The sequence below is a fragment of the Balaenoptera borealis genome (assembly GCF_965194805.1).
Source record: "Balaenoptera borealis genome assembly, chromosome: 10".
NCBI classification, from domain to species: Eukaryota; Metazoa; Chordata; class Mammalia; order Artiodactyla; family Balaenopteridae; genus Balaenoptera; species Balaenoptera borealis.
In genome coordinates, this window is record NC_138874.1 from 78372412 (window position 1) to 78391502 (window position 19091).

The window sequence follows — 19091 nt, forward strand, 5'->3', positions numbered from 1 at the left end:
GTATTATTTGTCTAAGATATTGTCAGGGCCATAATAGTATAAATATCCCCAAATGAAAACATAAATGCCCCATCTAGGGACACAAACCAAAACAACCCATTATTTAGGCTCAAATGTGTCCAAGATCCAATCTTATAAAGTTGCAGACCCAAAGGCATAGAGCTCTTAAAAAGGTGGTGAAGCAGAGGTATTTTTCATTCTAAGACAACTAAATCCAATGTTTTAATGAGAGAATTGGACATGAAACAGATTTCAATATAAGCAAAGAAGTGGTTCTCATATGCTTTATTTTCCATTTAAAAATCAGGAGATTTAAATATAGCACCCATGTCCCACTTCTATTCACATGAAGGAAAAATGAGCTATACCAGTGGTAAAAAGTGAATTTGTTGGCTTAACTTGGTTCTTCAATCTGACATTTTCAATTTTCCTTGAGTTATCTAAACATTTTCACCCTTATTGGTGAAAGCATAACTCCTTCCCAAATTAATTTTCAAGCTCCTATGTGATGTGATAATAGGCAAATCTCTGCTCTGCCTCTCTATAAAAAAATGTTTTTATTTGTCATTTCCTTTAAAGATGTCACTGCAGCCCTGATATGTGGATATGTATTAAACATTGAGTTTATTTACAGTGACTTTTCCCCATTGTGTTTGGGTAGGTAATCACTGAAGGGAGCTATTTCTCAGGTGGAGATTAGCTACGGGTTGTTCGATCCGTCTGAAAAATGTAATTCATCTATAGAAACTAATTATGTGTACATAAAGGAAGAAGGAAAGTGTGTTAGGTTGCTATAGTAAGAAAAAAGATTAGATCCTATTTATAATTTCACAGCTCTTTTCATTTACACGTAAGTACTTCCTAGGCTTTCAGAATAGATTCCAATATTTGACTAATTCATTCAATATAGTTTTCACTGTACTATACAGGATAGTATAGAGGTTAATGAAACCAGTTTATAAAGTCAGACCTTGCTATTCCCTACATGTGCCTAAAAATTCTCTTACAGTTTATTTTACAAACTATAAAATGGCTTCCCTAGCAAATCAAATCTGAAGCTCTTAAAATGATCTCTGATATTTATTAAGACTTAATCTGAGTCAGATATGAGATGAGAAGAACATACTATGGTGAGAATGAAGGTGAATAATTATTGAATCAATTATTCAATAATTAATCAATTATTCTCAGCCCTGTACTTCAATTTGTCTTGCAAAACACAACCTAAAAAAATGCTGGGATTGTTGCTCTTGATCTGGATAGACCTTTGGCCAAGAACCTCTTTATATCTATGTGTAAACACAACTTCTCAAACTAACTAGAGAAAACTTTCCTATGTTCCTAAAAAAGGCATGAGAGATTTAATATACAAAGGAAACATTTGTACTATGTGATATAAAGGAAACGGAGAAAGGGGCACTAAATTGCTACACTAAGAATAGGATATTTGTTTCTGTTTTACAATCTCATAAAGAAGAACACATAAATGGGTACATCTACACTAGAAGTTAATGGAAGGGGGTAAGTGGGAGTGGGATGGGCAACGGCAGAAATGACTTATATAATGGTTTCTCTTTCAGCTTTAAAATAGGATGCCCCAAGCATCATTTATTTGTCCTCCAGTCACATGTACCCTCCTAAATCACTTTACCAATAACACTATGTTCATTCCTCTTTCTATCTGCTTAAATTTTTTTTTTCTCTCTCAGTCCTTGACTACCTTGTCCCTATTCTTTAATTTTTTCCCACTTATGCTGGAAGTTTTGTTTCATAATGAATACAAGGAATAAAATAGTCCATAAGAAAGTAAATCAATATACAAACATCTAACCTCACCTGGGCTATTTTATCTAAATAATTGGTCTGTCCCTCTATAATCCATTCTTCTCACAGAGAGATATCATTAAAATATAACCCAGACCATGTCATTTTATGGCTTAGAAGCCTCAAAATCTTCCCACTGCACTGAGAACAAAAACCTTATCACAACTCCTTATCACAACTGGCAAAGCCCTCTGCCATCTGGCCTTGCCTATTTTCTCTAGCCTCATCTCACCCTGTTATAAACCTTTTTTCTGTTCCTTAAGGACAGAAGACTCATTCCTAGTTTAGGACCTTATGCCTTCTCTTCCCTCTGCCCTGTACACATGGCATCCCATATCTGCATTTCAATCTCAGCTTAAATACCACCTTCCCCAGAGAGCTCTTCCCTTAGTAAACCAGTGAATACAGTGTGGCCATCTCACTCGATGCTATTTTGATGCTAGTTTCCTCACTTCTCATCTATACTTTCCAATGGGACATATGATTTGGGAGGACAAGGCCCTGAATCCCCAGAGTTTGGAATAATTACTGGCACGTGGCAGATGCTCCATAAATATTTGTTAAACAAACAAGGCTGTAAACTTCTTTGTTAAATGCAATGATTATACTGTCTTCTTTTCAAAATAATCTGGAATTCTTTCATTTTCTTGTCGATGTTGTAGGAAAAAAGCTCATTTATTATGCAAGCAAATTTCCCTTTAATGTTATGTGACATTGGTATTGCTTTTGTTCTTCCAAATTTGCTTCACTCTATCTCATACATAATTTAATCCAATTTCTCATTGTGCTTGTTTATTCAACTGAGTTGAACACTTTCAAGCACTGGTTAGTATATTCATATGTCTACCTCATATTTTGTCTGTTTACTTCATTTGTGTATGTCTTCAAAACAAATGTGTGGGCACTTAATCATCTGTTTCTATTTTCATGCAGCTTTGCTATAGACTGTACCGTGGCTCGTATAACATAAATTAAGGCATCTTCTGATTAGAAAATCTGACATAAAATACTAAAATATTTCTTTGGTCAGTTATTTATAGAGCTATGGCTATTGTTTTGCAAAACATAGCAAATGCTTCCACAGCTGTGGAAAAGAAAGAAAATGATTAAAGGATTTCATGGGATTTTATTTTATTTTATTTTGGACGGGCTTGATTGGGGCCAGTAATTTGTACTTTAGTTCATTTTGTTTAAAGAAAAGAAAAAGAAAAAGGTCATCAGAGAGTTCTTCAGTATACTCAACAAGGAAAGCAAAAAACAAAAGAACTCGGAAAAGCAGTTTTACATTTACAGAGGTTGCAAGTACAGTGGTTGGCACATTCAGAGAGAAATGCAGCCAGTATTTTTTCCCATGAATCTTTTATACTTGAACATAGGAATCAGATGTGACTTCTGCTTTACTTTGTGTTCCCATATAAGATGAGAGAGACCATTAAATCCTAGGAAAGCTCACTGTGATAAGACTCAAACTAAGAATTTGTGGATATAAACCTTTGACGTTCTATGGACCATATAATTACTGGTATAGTTAGTACCTAGAGACAAAAACGTTTTCAGTATCTTTCCAGTTTCTCTCTATTATAGCACAACTCCAAAAATTCTTCAGCCTCCTGAGACTAAAATCCATTGATCCCACAGTCACTCACTGGCCCTTGCTCCCCTTCTTCTTGCACAATCGAAATCCCAGGGTCAGTCACTGTAATCCTTCCTTCACATGCATCCGCAACTCCCTATTCCCTCTTTCAACCACTCATCTTTTCCTGGCAAAATACCAATCCTGGTTAAATCCCATTCTGTGTCTACTTGGAACTTGCATCCAGGCAAACAAATGGGGCTGAAAAAACATACAAATGGGCTGGTAACCAAGACAGACTTAATGGTTCCCTCACTTTGACTAAACTTTAGACAGCTTTCTTTCTGACACTAGGCTCCTGATCTCCCTTTTCTTGGAGCATTTACTTTAGAAAGTTTTCAACTGTAAATTCTTAATTTGCCTGTTTGAGATGCAAATCTTCTTCCAGGCTGTTGGCACTGGTTGTTTTACAGCTCAGGAATGTCTTTCTCAAGGACCTAGGAGCCATTCCTTAGAAAAGTAATCAAGAAGAAGATAGCGCCTGTATCTCCCAGTCTCTATGGGTGGATAGGAGCCTAACTTCCCGAAGGGACAATCAGCAAGCACAGATGAACCAGTCACATTTACCAACCTCCTCCCTACTGGAGAACCACTGTTAGAAAAGGTAGATAGCGAGATATGAGCAAAGAAAGGGGGGCACGGGCCACGTGGCAGGAAACCATACATCTTGTGAACAACATGGGTCCTGGAGACAGGCAGAGAAAGGCGGGAAAAGGCAGGAATCTCCAACGTTCGAATGTAACTTTTTGTCCATTACGCCCTCATTACAATAAAATTGACCTTGTAGATAAGAAGTTCCCATCATGCACTGACACCATGACACTTCCAATCAAGACTAAATAAGGACAAAAATCCCTCCTCCCCTCGGGAAGGTGGAGCTGGGATGAAAATCAGTGAATACGAGCCAAAACCCCTCCCTCGTCAATGAATATTCTGCCCAATCATTTTCACGCCCCATATAACCAGCTTGCCAAAGAAACTCAGGGTGGTTGTCTACCTGAGTCTGCCAGCTCTCCCCTTGAGAGCTTACTATTGCTTAATAAATCCTCACGTTGCTTTCTTGACTTCCATCTCATCTCTGAATTCTTTCTGAGACAAGAACCTACTTTCTGGTGACACCCCTACTGGAGTACTTTTCCACCAGCTCACTCCAGTGTTTAAAAATCCTCCCACCTTTTGGCCCAGCAGAGTGGAGTTTGATCTCTCTCTCCTACCGTACATCTTGAATGAACTCTTTTTGCCTGTTTAATTGAGATTAGGGATTGGTAACATCAAACAGGGCCTGAATGATGACTGTCAATCATACTGTGTCTTCCTAGTCCATTCCCTCTTCTATTTTTCTCATACCTTCTCCCCTGTCTTCAAACCTCTCATACCTCTACCCCATCCTCATCCTCAGTTGATGACCTTGCTTTCTAGATTACAGAGAAAATAGAAGATATCAGAACAGGTTTGAAAGAGTGCCAACCACTCCATCAGTCCCCACCCCCATCTGCATATGTGCCCAGATACTCTGCCTTCTCTGTCTCTATAGGCACTAGGGACCCTATCCTCTTGTGTTCACTCAAGACACTGCTTGTATACACCTCCTCTCTTTTTCCTGCTTCAATATTTCCTATGCTTTATAGGTTCTGTGAAAAGTAAGCAACAGTGACACTTTCACATTCAGGCATACAATTACGTGTGTAAAATATGCTCATATGCTAATAAAATATGTACCCAACTGCTAATTCCTGTTATAAATTTGCTAATCTGAAGCTTCAGAGTAGCAATTATTACAATCTTGCTTTACACCGATTGAAATAAGAGATAAATACGCAATCTCCCATTCTTGGAAGTCAAAGTAACAATATGTTTGCCAGAGCGAAAAGTTTTTCTCCCTCTATAGTTACAATGATTTGCACATTTCTAACTGTGTATAAATGTCAGATATACTGAGCTGCTTTTTATTTGAAGCCAAATATATAGCTCATGTCAGTGCTCAAAAAAATTTGAAAGGGCTTTCGGCAGTTTGTGACTTATTGCACAGCTGTGATGGGCTGAGTCCCATCTCAAAAAGGTCAACGGCTAAAAACAATTACCTCTTCAAGGACGTCAGCAAGCTTACTGAGTATCTCTTCAGGAAGGCTCTGGAATGTTGGCACACTGAAAAACAAGACAGAGATGATGTTGAAGGCATGCACAGCAACTCATTTTTATAAATAAAACAGCAACACATCTGAAAGAAAATACAAAAGCATTTCATGACAAAGAATCTGCCAATGAAGATCAAAGTAATAATTTAAGCATAATTTGATGACTAACAGGGAAAAGGCATGATGTACTAGAAAGAATTGGAGATTGGACAGAACCAAGTTCAAATCCCACTTATATTTCTTTGTGTGACCTTGAATGCCTCAAGTATAATTGGGATAAACCACTCTCTCCCTTATCAGCCTGCTCTCACCAAATTCATTCCAATTCTGTCACCTTCTCTAGGTCCCCCGACACACACACACACACACACACACACACACACACTTTTCTACAGGCCAACTGCTACCCATTCTTTAGGACTCAGCTGGATTGATGATACATTCAGGCCTGCAAGCATTCATTCAACAACACTGGAAACTTCCTACTCTCCCCAACAACTCCCAGCTAGATCATGTCCTCCTATTTATGATCTTTTTTATCCCTTCCTGCAACTATAATTAGATAATTAATCAGATATTTGTTACTGGGCATCTTCACTGCTAAAATCAAACTCCACGAAAATAAGAACAGTACTATATCTGTCTTGCTCAGCCCCTGTATTTTCAGTGATTTACTAATAACAACTCAAGAGCATGTGTTGAATAAAGTTATGAAAGCATGGACATACAAATGCTTCCTATGACAGTTATAGGGATCAGATCAGATAGAATGGAGAACAGAGTCAGACTCATAGTAGACACTGAAATGATGTCTTCTCATCCTCTTATTAGGGAAACTCATTGACCAGCATATGGAAATACTGAATGATGTTGAATACACAAACCAAAGAAACTTATTTTATATGGATAATGCTGACTTTAAAAGGAAAAAAAAACTCATCACCATAAAATTCTTGAAAATCTACTCCACTGGAAAATCTAACTGGGATGTGGAACTAAATTCTTATTTAATCTTATCTCAATGCTTGAATAGAGAAAAGACTATAAATGAGTGAAAATACATTTGTATGTATGATATCTGACTTATAGATCGATTGTTAGGTAAACTTGATCTTTAGATAAATTGCCGTGGAGCAAAGTTATTTAAATGAGTTAGTTGAGTTGGATGAGACTTGTTTCAGATTTGTTGCTATAGAACAACAGTTCTGGCTTGATTAGAATAATGCAATGAAAGAAGCCACAACATACTGTTTGGATATAAGCATGAAAGTTTTACTGTTAATTTGTCACTCTGATTCCCATTACTTAGTGTAAAGCCTATTGATAAGATCCTAAGGTTTTAGGTAGAAGTATAACATTTCACCCAGGACCATGTTTCACCAGATTTATTGCTATGGTCTGAGGCACGTGGGTTTTAATTTCCAGAAGACAGTCTATTTCAGCAGCTGGATGGAACACATCACAAAAAGAGGAAGATAGAGGAAACTGTTTCTATGAGCTATGCAGGTAGAAAAATTTAGCCCTTCCTTGTTCTTTTAATGAGCTATATTTCAGTTTCTTCTGAGATATAAGAATAATTAGAATGTTTCTATCCCAGGGGCTATTTATGGAAAACACAAACTACAACTGAGTTTTTCTCATTTTATTATAACTGGCTGCCTTCTTTAGACAGCCCCATTACTTCTATGCTAAGTCTATGTCAAGCCACTCTACAAAACTTTCATTTTCATGAGCATTCTCATTCATGAGAAAAAAAAATTAGTATTTGCTTGACCACATAACTCACTAAAGAAAACAAAAACATTAAGTTTTAGGGGGCGCATTTTAATTAATTATCTTTTATAATTTTACTTAGTTATTTTTTATTTTTTCAGCTTTACTGAGGTATAAGTGACAAAATTATAAGATATTTAAAGTGTACATTGTGAAAAGATTCCTCCCATCCAGTTAACCTAATTAATTAACACATCCATCACCTCACATATTTATTCTTGTGTGTATGTTTGAGATCTTTAAGTTCTACCCTCTTCACAGATTTCAACTATACAATACAGTGTTATCAACTATAGGTTACAAGAGTTTGTAACCTATTTCCCCTATTCCGCAGTCCCTGACAACCACTGTTCTATTTTGTTTCTATGAGTTTAACTTTTTATTTAGATTCCACATATAAGTGATGCCATGCAATATTTGTCTTTCTCTGTCTGGCTTATTTCACTTAGCATAATGCCCTCAAGGTCCATCCATGTTGTAGAAAATGCAAATGGCGGGATTTCCTTCTAATATATTATTGTATGTTACACAATAATATTCCATTGTATATATATCATGATCTTTTACAATTTAACATGTTTCAAAACATTCAGCAGCATTTATTACCAATAAAAATTAAGGATGATTTTAGAGAAGAAACACTCTAAAGAATTCTTTGTAACAATTTAAGCACTTTCAGATTTAGCAAAATGGAAATCAATTAACAGAAAATAAGTGTCTTCACTTTTATAAACTATACTGGAAACACTTTTGTAGCCATCTTTAAAATCTTAAGATCTTTATCTCTCTAAGCACTAGATAATTCTCAGAAATTAATTACATGAGAGAACTTATCAGTCCACTGATAGCTTGAACACCAAGAACAAAACAATTGAGGATATTCATAAGTTTAAAATTCTACCCATGAAACTTGTTTGAATTTTTCCAATACATCAAAAGATATTAATTTAAACTTCACCAGTGTGTACATGTGATAACTCAAGATGAAGTTGTCTATGATTTAGAAAACTTAAGGCAAAATAATTATAAGGATGAACTTCCATAAAATGTTTAAACAGTAAAGAGTATTTTCACTTATTTGGGGCCGGGGGTGGGGGTGGGGTGGGGGTGGAGGGGAGCAGGGGGAAGAAATCATAACAATTTACATGCTAATTACAAGTAATTCTTATGGATCTATTAAAACATTTTTGTTCCCTTAGGACTTGCAGTAGGTCTGAAGTTACAAAATGCACTTGACTGTAATATAATAGAGATGATTTAATGTGTGGAGCTTTTCCATTGGATTTTCTGGTTGAATAAAGTAAGGACTTGGAATTTGTCATGACAATAATAGAAGATGAGATTTGAATGCTTTCTATTTTCCAGGCACTGGGCTAAGGGTTTTACAGATAATATATTTTATTTTTAAACAGCTTTATCAAAGAACCATTATTACTCTCATCCATTTTACAGCTAAAACAACTGGGATCTTGAGAGTTTGCCTGAGGTCACAACACTCAGTACTGACAAAGAGAGGATAAAAATTTCCATCTGAATGACTATGAAGCTAATCATTTGCTGAGCTACACACTTCACAGGAGAATTATTTAAAAATGCCCCATGTAAGTTTTAAAACCATGCCATATTCTTTTAATGATTTAGAAATTAAGCAATAATATTAACATCCTTTGATTCAGTGACTTCATTTTTTAATCAACTTTTTGCTATGAAAAATGTCAAATAAATGGAAAGGCTGAAAGAATAGTTCAAGAATCCCCTGTACCCCCATCACCTAGGTTAGCAACTGTTAACATTGTGCCATCTTTGCTTTATCTACCTTCGATCTAATTTTTTATATGCATATTGATAAATAGATTTATAGATATTTTTTGATGAAAATCTGAAACTAAGTTGTACATATCATGAAATTTTTATTTACCCCTGATATTTAAGCACACAGATCTAAAAATAAGAAAATATTTTAAAATAAGTAACTATAGCATTATCATAAGAAAAATTCACTCAACTCCATAATATCATCTAATAACTATATTCCATATCAAATATTACCTATTGTTCAAAAATTTCTTTATTGTTTGTTTTTTTCTTTTCAAACCAGGATCCAGTAAAAATCCACATACTGCTTTTGGCTATTTTGCTTCTCTAGTCTCTTATTCCACAACCATCCTCCTACCTTTCCCCCCATTACACTGATTTTTTGAAGAGACAGGGACAACTGTCTTATTGGATGTCCCACATTCTGAATTTGTCTTAGTAATTTTATTTTTGGTAACCTACCATATGAAAATAACAGCTAATAGAAGAAAAAAAAAAAAAAAAAGGAGACTCCCCAGGACCCTTTCAAGAAGAACCCTGCAGTCAAAACAAATAGTCTAAGTTGTAATTTGCCTTTTTTACTCATATTCTTTCACATGTGTACCATACAGTAGACTCCTCCAGAGGCTATATGACATCATTACTTTGAGTGTTAATGGATGTATGCTTATATGTTTCTGTGTTTTCTAGAATTTTTTAAGGTAGTAGTAGGTTTATGATAAGCGTGCTGTTTACAGAAATTAATTCAATATTATTGCAATGCTTCTACTGTGCTCTTACTAGTTAGTTTTCAGCTACCTGCTATAATCTCTGTAATCTTATCCAATAAATTGTCCTTTTGAACTTCTGAAGCTTTTCCTGTCCTTAAGTAGAAAAACAGTTACAAGTAAATACATTTGGATATCATGTGTTGCAATAATAATTTTGTATTTTTTCAAAAACATAACTAACTTTAAAAATTTTATCTAAAACTTGTAATTTTAGAATTCCATAATAACTATTAAGAATCTAATAAAAGAAACTTTATTATACTGTCTTATTTTTACGGATGGATTTACTTTGAGAGGGGAGATTAAAAGACATATTTTCAAGCCATAGCTGTCAATTTCTAAATCTAAAGATACCGAAAAATATGAAAAGGACACAAAGAATTTTCTGACTCATGGATGGGATAAATCCAGTCCAAAGAAATGTGGAGACACTCTAAATAAGAAATAAAAACATGACAAAATCTAACTTTCCTTCAGTATTATAGATGATAATAATTTACCTTATTGTCCTATACACCAGAACATTTTAAAAATACTATTATCCAAGTTATGATGTCATTTTGCGCCCAATCATTCAAAATTTAAAGGAAAGGAAATTGAATCTTTTCATGTAGACATGATGAAGTTTTTATTTTTTAATTATTTTTAAAATTTTATTTTTTTTTTATAGAGCAGGTTCTTATTAGTTATCTATTTTATACATATTAGTGTATATATGTCAATCCCAATCTCCCAATTCATCCCATCACCACCACCTCACCCGCCACTTTCCCCCCTTGGTGTCCATATGTTTATTTTCTACATCTGTGTGTCTATTTCTGCCATGCAAACAGGTTCATCTGTACCATTTTTCTAGGTTCCACATATATGCATTAATATATGATATTTGGGGCTTCCCTGGTGGTGCAGTGGTTGAGAGTCTGCCTGCCAGTGCAGGGGACACAGGTTTGAGCCTGGGGTCTGGGAAGATCCCATATGTCACGGAGCAACTAGGCCCGTGAGCCACAATTACTGAGCCTGTGCGTCTGGAGCCTGTGCTCCGTAACAAGAGAGGCCACGATAGTGAGAGGCCCGCGCACCACGATGAAGAGTGGCCCCCACTTGCCGCAACTGGAGGAACCCCTCGCACAGAAACGAAGACCCAACATAGCCATAAAAATAAATAAATAAATAATTAAAAAAAAATATATATATATATATGATATTTGTTTTTCTCTTTCTGAATTACTTCACTGTGTATAAAAGTCTCTAGATCCATTCACGTCTCTGAAAATGACCCAGTTTATTCCTTTTTATGGCTGAGCATTATTCCACTGTATATATGTACCACATGTTCTTTATCCATTTGTCTGTCGATGGGCATTTAGGTTGCTTCCGTGACCTGGCTATTGTAAATAGTGCTGCAATGAACATTGAGGTGCATGTGTCTTTTTGAATTATTGTTTGCTCTGGGTATATGCCCAGGAGTGGGATTGCTGGGTCATATGCTAATTCAATTCTTAGTTTTTTAAGGAACCTCCATACTGTTCTCCATAGTGGCTGTATCACTTTACATTCCCACCAACAGTGCAAGAGGGTTCCCTATTCTCCATACCCTCTCTAGCATGTTGTTTGTAGATTTTCTGATGATGCCCATTCTAACTGGTGTGAGATGATACCTCATTGTAGTTTTGATTTGCATTTCTCTAATAATTAGCAATGTTGAGCAGCTTTTCATGTGCTTCTTGGCCATCTGTATGTCTTCTTTGGAGAAATGTCTATTTAGGTCTTCTGCCCATTTTTGGATTGGGTTGTTGTTTTTTTAACATTGAGCTACTTGAGCCCTTTATATATTTTGGAGATTAACCCTTTGTCCATTGATTCATTTGCAAATATTTTCTCCCATTCTGAGGGTTGTCTTTTCGTCTTGTTTGTAGTTTCCTTTGCTGTGCCAAAGCTTTTACGTTTCATTAGGTCCCATTTGTTTATTTTGTTTTTATTTCCATTACTCTAGGAGGTGGATCAAAAAAGATCTTGCTGTGATTTATGTCAAAGAGTGTTCTTCCTATGTTTTCCTCTAAGAGTTTTATAGTGTCCGGTCTTACATTTAGGTCTCGAATCCATTTTGAGTTTATTTTTGTGTATGGTGTTAGGGAGTGTTCTAATTTCATTCTTTCACATGTAGCTGTCCAGTTTTCCCAGCACCACTTATTGAAGAGACTCTCTTTTCTCCATTGTATATCCTTGCCTCCTTTGTCATAGATTAGTTGACCATAGGTGCATGGGTTTATCTCTGGGCTTTCTATCCTGTTCTATTGATCTATGTTTCTGTTTTTGTGCCAGTACCATATTGTCTTGATTACTATAGCTTTAGAGTATAGTCTGAAATCAGGGAGTCTGATTCTTCCAGCTCTGTTTTTTTCTCTCAAGACTGCTTTGGCTATTCAGGGTCTTTTGTGTTTCCATAAAAATTTTAAGATTCTTTGTTCTAGTTCTGTAAAAAATGCCACTGGTAATTTGATAGTGATTGCATTGAATCTGTAGATTGCTTTGGGTAGTATAGTCATTTTCACAATATTGATTCTTCCAATCCAAGAACATGGTATCTCTCTCCATCTGTTGTGTCATCTTTGATTCCTTTCATCAGTGTCTTATAGTTTTCTGAGTATAGGCCTTTCACCTTCTTAGGTAGGTTTATTCCTAGGTATTTTATAATTTTTGTTGCAATGGTGAATGGAATTGTTCCCTTAATTTCTCTTTCTGATCTTTCATAGTTAGTGTGTAGGAATGAAAAAGATTTCTGTGCATTAATTTTGTATCCTGCAACATTACCAAATTCATTGATTACCTCTAGCAGATTTCTGGTGGCATCTTTAGGATTCTCTATGTATAGTATCATGTCACCTGCAAACCCTGACAGTTTTACTTCTTCTTTTCCAATTTGCATTCCTCTTATTTCTTTTTCTTCTCTGACTGCTGTGGTTAGGACTTCCAAAACTACGTTGAATAATAGTGGTGAGAATGGACATCCTTGTCTTGTTCCTGATCTTAGAGGATATGCTTTCAGTTTTTCACCATTAAGAATGATGTTTGCTGTGGGTTTGTCATATATGGCCTTTATTATGTTGAGAAAGGTTCCCACTATGCCCACTTTCTGGAGAGTTTTTATCATAAATGGGCACTGAATTTTGTCAAAAGCTTTTTCTGCATCTATTGAGATGATCATATGGTTTTTATTCTTCAATTTGTTAATATGGTGTATCACATTGATTTGTGTATATTGAAGAAGCCTTGCATCCCTGGATAAATTCCACTTGATCATGGTGTATGATCCTTTTAAGGTGTTGTTGGATTCTGTTTGCTAGTATTTGTGGAGGATTTTTGTGTCTGTATTCATCAGTGATATTGGTCTGTAATTTTCTTTTTTTGTACTATCTTTGTCTGGTTTTGGTATCAGGGTGATGGTGCCTCATAGAATGAGTCTGGGAGTGTTCCTACCTCTGAAATATTTTGGAAGAGTTTGAGAAGGATGGGTGTTAGCTCTTCTCTAAATGTTTGATAGAATTCACCTGTGAAGCGATCCGGTCCTGGATTTTTGTTTGTCAGAAGAATTTTAATCACAGTTTCAATTTCGTTACTTGTTATTTCTCTGTTCATATTTTCTGTTTCTTCCTGGTTCAGTCTTGGAAGGTTATACCTTTCTAAGAATTTGTCCATTTCTTCCAGGTTGTCCATTTTATTGGCATACAGTTGCTTGTAGTAGTCTCTTAGGATGCTTTGCATTTCTGTGGTGTCTGTTGTAACTTCTCCCTTTTCATCTCTAATTTTATTGATTTGAGTCCTCTCCCTCTTTTTCTTCATGAGTCTGGCTAAAGATTTATCAATTTTGTTTATCTTCTCAAAGAACCAGCTGTTAGTTTTACTCATCTTTGCTACTGTTTTGTTTCTATTCATTTATTTCTGCTCAGATCTTTATGATTTTCCTTTTACTAACTTTGGGTTTTGTTTGTTCTTCTTTCTCTAGTTCCTTTAGGTGTAAGGTTAGATTGTTTATTTGAGATTTTTCTTGTTTCTTGAGGTAGGCTTGTATAGCTATAAACTTCTTTCTTAGAACTGCTTTTGCTGCATCCCATAGGTTTTGGATCGTTGTGTTTTCATTGTCATTTGTCTCTAGGTATTTTTTGATTTCCTCTTTGATTTCTTCAGTGATCTCTTGGTTATTTAGTAACGTATTGTTTAGCTTCCGTGTGTTTGTGTTTGTTATGTTTTTTTCCCTGTAATTGATTTAATCTCATAGCATTGTGGTCAGAAAAGACTCTTGATATGATTTCAATTTTCTTAAATTTACCAAGGCTTCATTTGTGACCCAAGATGTGATCTATCCTGGAGAATGTTCTGTGTGCACTTGAGAAGAAAGTGTAATCTGCTGTCTTTGGATGGAATGTCCTATAAATATCAATTAAATCTATCTGGTCTATTGTGTCATTTAAAGCTTCTGTTTCCTTATTAATTTTCGGTCTGGATGATCTGTCCATTGGTGTAAGTGAGGTGTTAAAGTCCCCCACTATTACTGTGTTACTGCCGATTTCCTCTTTTATAGCTGTTAGCAGTTGCCTTATGTATTGAGGTGCTCCTATGTTGGGTGCATATATATTTATAATTGTTATATCTTCTTCCTGGATTGATCCCCTGATCATTATGTAGTGTCCTTCCTTGTCTCTTGTAACATTCTTTATTTTAAAGTCAATTTTATGAGGTATGAGTATCAGCTTTCTTTTGCTTTCCATTTGCATGGAATATCTTTTTCCATCCCCTCACTTTCAGCCTGTATGTGTCCCTAGTTCTGAAGTGGGTCTCTTGTAGACAGCATATATATGGGTCTTGTTTTTGTGTCCATTCAGCGAGCCTGTATCTTTTGGTTGGAGCATTTAATCCATTCACGTTTAAGGCAATTATTGATATGTATGTTCCTATGACCATTTTCTTAATTGTTATGGGTTTGTTTTCGTAGGTCCTTTTCTTCTCGTGTTTCCCACTTAGAGAATTTCCTTTAGCATTTGTTGTAGAGCTGGTTTGGTGGTGCTGAATTCTCTTAGCTTTTGCTTGTCTGTAAAGCTTTTGATTTCTCCATTGAATCTGAATAAGATCCTTGCCTGGTAGAGTAATCTTGGTTGTAGGTTCTTCCCTTTCATCACTTTAAATATATCATGCCACTCCCTTCTGGCTTGTAGAGTGTCTGCTGAGAAATCAGCTGTTACACTTATGGGAGTTCCCTTGTATGTTATTTGTTGCTTTTCCCTTGTTGTTTTCAGTAATTTTTCTTTGTCTTTAATTTTTGCCAATTTGATTACTATGTGCCTCGGCATGTTTCTCCTTGGGTTTATCCTGCCTGGGACTCTCTGCACTTCCTGGACTTGGGTGGCTATTTCTTTTCCCATTTTAGGGAATTTTCAACTATAATCTCTCAAATATTTTCTCGGGTCCCTTCTCTCTCTCTTCTCTTTCTGGGACCCCTATAATGTGAATGTTGTTGCATTTAATGTTGTCCCAGAGGTCTCTTAGGCTGTCTTCATTTCTTTTCATTCTTTTTTCTTTATTCTGTTCCACAGCAGTGAACTCCACTATTCTGTCTTCCAGATCACTTATCCGTTCTTCTGCCTCAGTTATTCTGCTATTGATTCCTTCTAATGTATTTTTCATTTCAGTTACTGTATTGTTCATCTCTGTTTGTTTGTTCTTTAATTCTTCTAGGTCTTTGTTAAACATTTCTTGCATCTTCTCGATCTTTGCCTCCATTCTTTTTCCGAGGTTCTGGATCATCTTCACTATCATTATTCTGAATTCCTTTTCTGGGAGGTTGCCTATCTCCACTTCATTTAGTTGCTTTTCTGGGGTTTTATCTTGTTCCTTCATCTGGTACAAAGACCTCTGACTTTTCATTTTGTCTGTCTTTCTGTGAATGTGGTTTTCCTTCCACAGGCTGCAGAATTGTAGTTGTTCTTGCTTCTGCTGTTTGCCCTCTAGACATGATGAAGTTTTTAAAAGCCAAAAATTGTTTTGTACATCTTTTCAAAGTAGCAATGAAAAGTGAGTGAAGCGGGCTTCCCTGGTGGCGCAGTGGTTGAGAGTCTGCCTGCCAATGCAGGGGACGCGGGTTCGAACCCTGGTCTGGGAAGATCCCACGTGACGCGGAGGAACTGGGCCCGTGAGTCACAGTTGCTGAGCCTGCGCGTCTGGAGCCTGTGCTCCGCAACAAGAGAGGCCACGATAATGAGAGGCCCGCGCACGGCGATGAAGAGTGGCCCCCACTTGCCACAACTAGAGAAAGCCCTCGCACAGAAACGAAGACCCAACACAGCCATAAATAAATAAACTCAAAAGTTAAAAAAAAAAAAAAAAAAGAGTAAGTGAAGCATCTGACAGAGTTATCACATTGCATTGACTGGGGAAGCCACACAATAGGTGAAAGAAAAAAAAAAACCTTGTAGAGCTGACTTTGCTGACTGCCTGCTGGAGAAGTCAGTTAAAGAAATCATTTCACTGCTTCTTTCCAAAGATACAGTACCTTGCTGAATTAATGACTTTGCTGCAAACACAAAGACGGGTGAAAATCTTGTCCACAGAATTGTACTTCTGCCTTACAAATGGATTAATCTACAGTCATGGTGGGACTTGCTATTTGGCTTGTATTCATCTGGTAGCAGAATCAACCAATCATCAAAAAAGACAAGATTGGATATGAATGCTGGCAACAAACACAAATGGTACTGAGCTATTTGGTATGGAATTAACTTTTCAAATCTAGGTTTATCATGGAACGACTATGTTGCACTGATGATGCAAAAGGAACGGTGGCCCCTCTACACAAATTAAGGCAGTAACAATAAAGTATACTAGTTGTCATTACATTCTTACCAAAAACTCACAGTAAAAATAAAGTAAAATTCCAGTTTTACTTTAAAATGTTTTGATGAAACACTAAGTTACTAATTGTAGTAAAATTTAACCCTTGACTACACATCATGTGTGACAAATGGCAAACACACATAAAGCATTTCTGCTGCTTCCTGAAGTACAATGGTTTTCACAAGGAAAATCACTCATAATTGCTGGAGTTGCAAGCTGAATTAGTCACTTTTTTCATGGAACATCATTTTTTACTTGGCAATAACCACAAACTGTGGATATTCAGACTTGAGTATCTGGCAGATAACTTTTTGAAAAAGAACAAAGTGAGCCTGACACTTCTAGGGAAACAACAGACAGCATTTGTTGCCAATGATAAAATTCAAATGCAAGTTAAAATTTCAGAAAACTTTTATCTGCCACTGTGGGCTTAACAGCTTTCTAATAATTGAAGACTTTTCTGATGAGATCGTTGGCGAATGCTGATATTAACAAATGTGATTCTTTTGATATTGTAAATTTTGTAATTTCTGAACCAGTATTTTCCAGATGACTAATGCATGATGTTACAAGATCATGCAGGGGAAAGATCTATTCAAAGTACAAGATCGGTCAATGGATTTTAATGTAAGAAAGTAAGAAAAGTTCATTGATATGGTTTCAGATTCCACACTGCAACTAACCTGTAATAAACTACCCTTTGTTGGGTTTTGGTGTAGTGTCCACAATTATCTAAAAAGGCCATTAACATACTCTTCCCTTCTTCTGCTCCATATCTTTGTGAGGCTGATTTGTTCACATACTTCAACAAAAACAACAGAAATTCAACAGATTGAATAATATTGAAGCAGATATGAGAATCTGCTGTCTTCTTCTAAGCTAGATATTGACAGATTTGCAAAAATGTAAACTCAAGTTTCTCTTTTCACTAAGTTTTTTGGTTTGTTTTGGAAAATAGTTATTTTCATTAAAAATAGCTTAACATGTATTTTTTTGCCACATTTTTTTTTTTTAAACACACTACATTGGTGGAGAAAAAGGCTGAGGGCCTCAAAGTTATAGAGTTGAACCCACATTTCCCATAGAACTGTGGAACGTCTATGAATGGGCATGTGATAAGATGCCAAGAACAAAAAACAGTGCAGAGGTTTTTACAACGCAATACAAAGCTCAGTTACAAATATGTATCCTGGTATTCAGAAACAGACACCTCTCTTAATGGAGGAAGAAATTATAGCAAAAAAGAAAACGTGCCATGCTGAATAAGGAGACAAATCAACAAGCAAAAACTTGTAATACTGTGAATGAAAGACTTCGAAGACAAGTGCTTAGGTACAACCCACAGGATAAAATCATTTATTTGGTAGGATTGCCATGAATCTACACACATTTTTTTAATTGATTAATTTTTTTTTTTTTTACTGCATCATACAAGAGTATATTTAGTGTTGTAAGAAACTGCCTGTCTCCAAAGTGCTGTACCTAATTTATGTATATTTTGATGTTTTTTAATGACTTAGTAAATAAGTATTTTAAAATATACTCATTTTTAACTCTTAATACAGTCAACATCAATAAAAAAACCCACATGAGATTTGGAAAGAGTAGAATTAACAGAGGTGGTGAGAAATGGTTGAGTTCTGCTATATTTTGGGAGTAGAAGCAGCATGATTTCCTGGAAGACTAAACGTGGGATGAGAGAGAAAGAGGGGAGACAAGCATGACTCTTTACAGTTGGAAGGAATCTATAAAAACAGTTCAAGTGTTTTTCATATTGAAAGCAAGTTTTTTTTTAAACCTATGTAGTAGCAAAAGGTTTGATTTTATCAGAAGTTCTTAGTTTTTAAATATAACCAGAGAGCATCAGATGTAGCCCCATACTTATAAGATATCTCTTGAACAAACTTAAGTCTGGAAATAGCTCAGCAATGTCCTCAACGCAGAGCAGAACATACAGAGTTATATTAATTATCTTTGGGTAGCATTTGGAAAACAGTTGCCTTTTTATTCTGTCATGAGAAATCAGCCTTGTACCCAGTTTAATGCCAAAAATATTGACACGTATTCTTCATTTAAGGCTTCCTACAGTTCATGCCAATTGAATAAAAGCAGAAATATCTGGCTTACCAAAGAAATCAATTTATATTGATGAAGAATTAAAGTAAGGGTCCTTCATAATCTTACAGCTATCTCATCTTTCCCCTTAGTGGGCTCAGCAAAAGGTTTTCTGCCCTCAACATACTTTTATCCCTTAAT

General features: G+C 35.8%; 1 protein-coding gene across 2 annotated transcripts in view; it reads right to left on the reverse strand.

Annotated features, from left to right (window-relative positions):
- The window catches only part of PRKG1 (protein kinase cGMP-dependent 1), a 1237939-nt gene that overhangs the window by 344205 nt on the left and 874643 nt on the right, over positions 1-19091 (reverse strand). For both annotated transcript variants that reach the window (XM_082339465.1, XM_082339464.1), the window contains exon 5: positions 5539-5602. In XM_082339465.1, coding sequence (XP_082195591.1) covers positions 5539-5602 — 64 coding nt within the window. The remainder of the gene's footprint in view (positions 1-5538; positions 5603-19091) is intronic.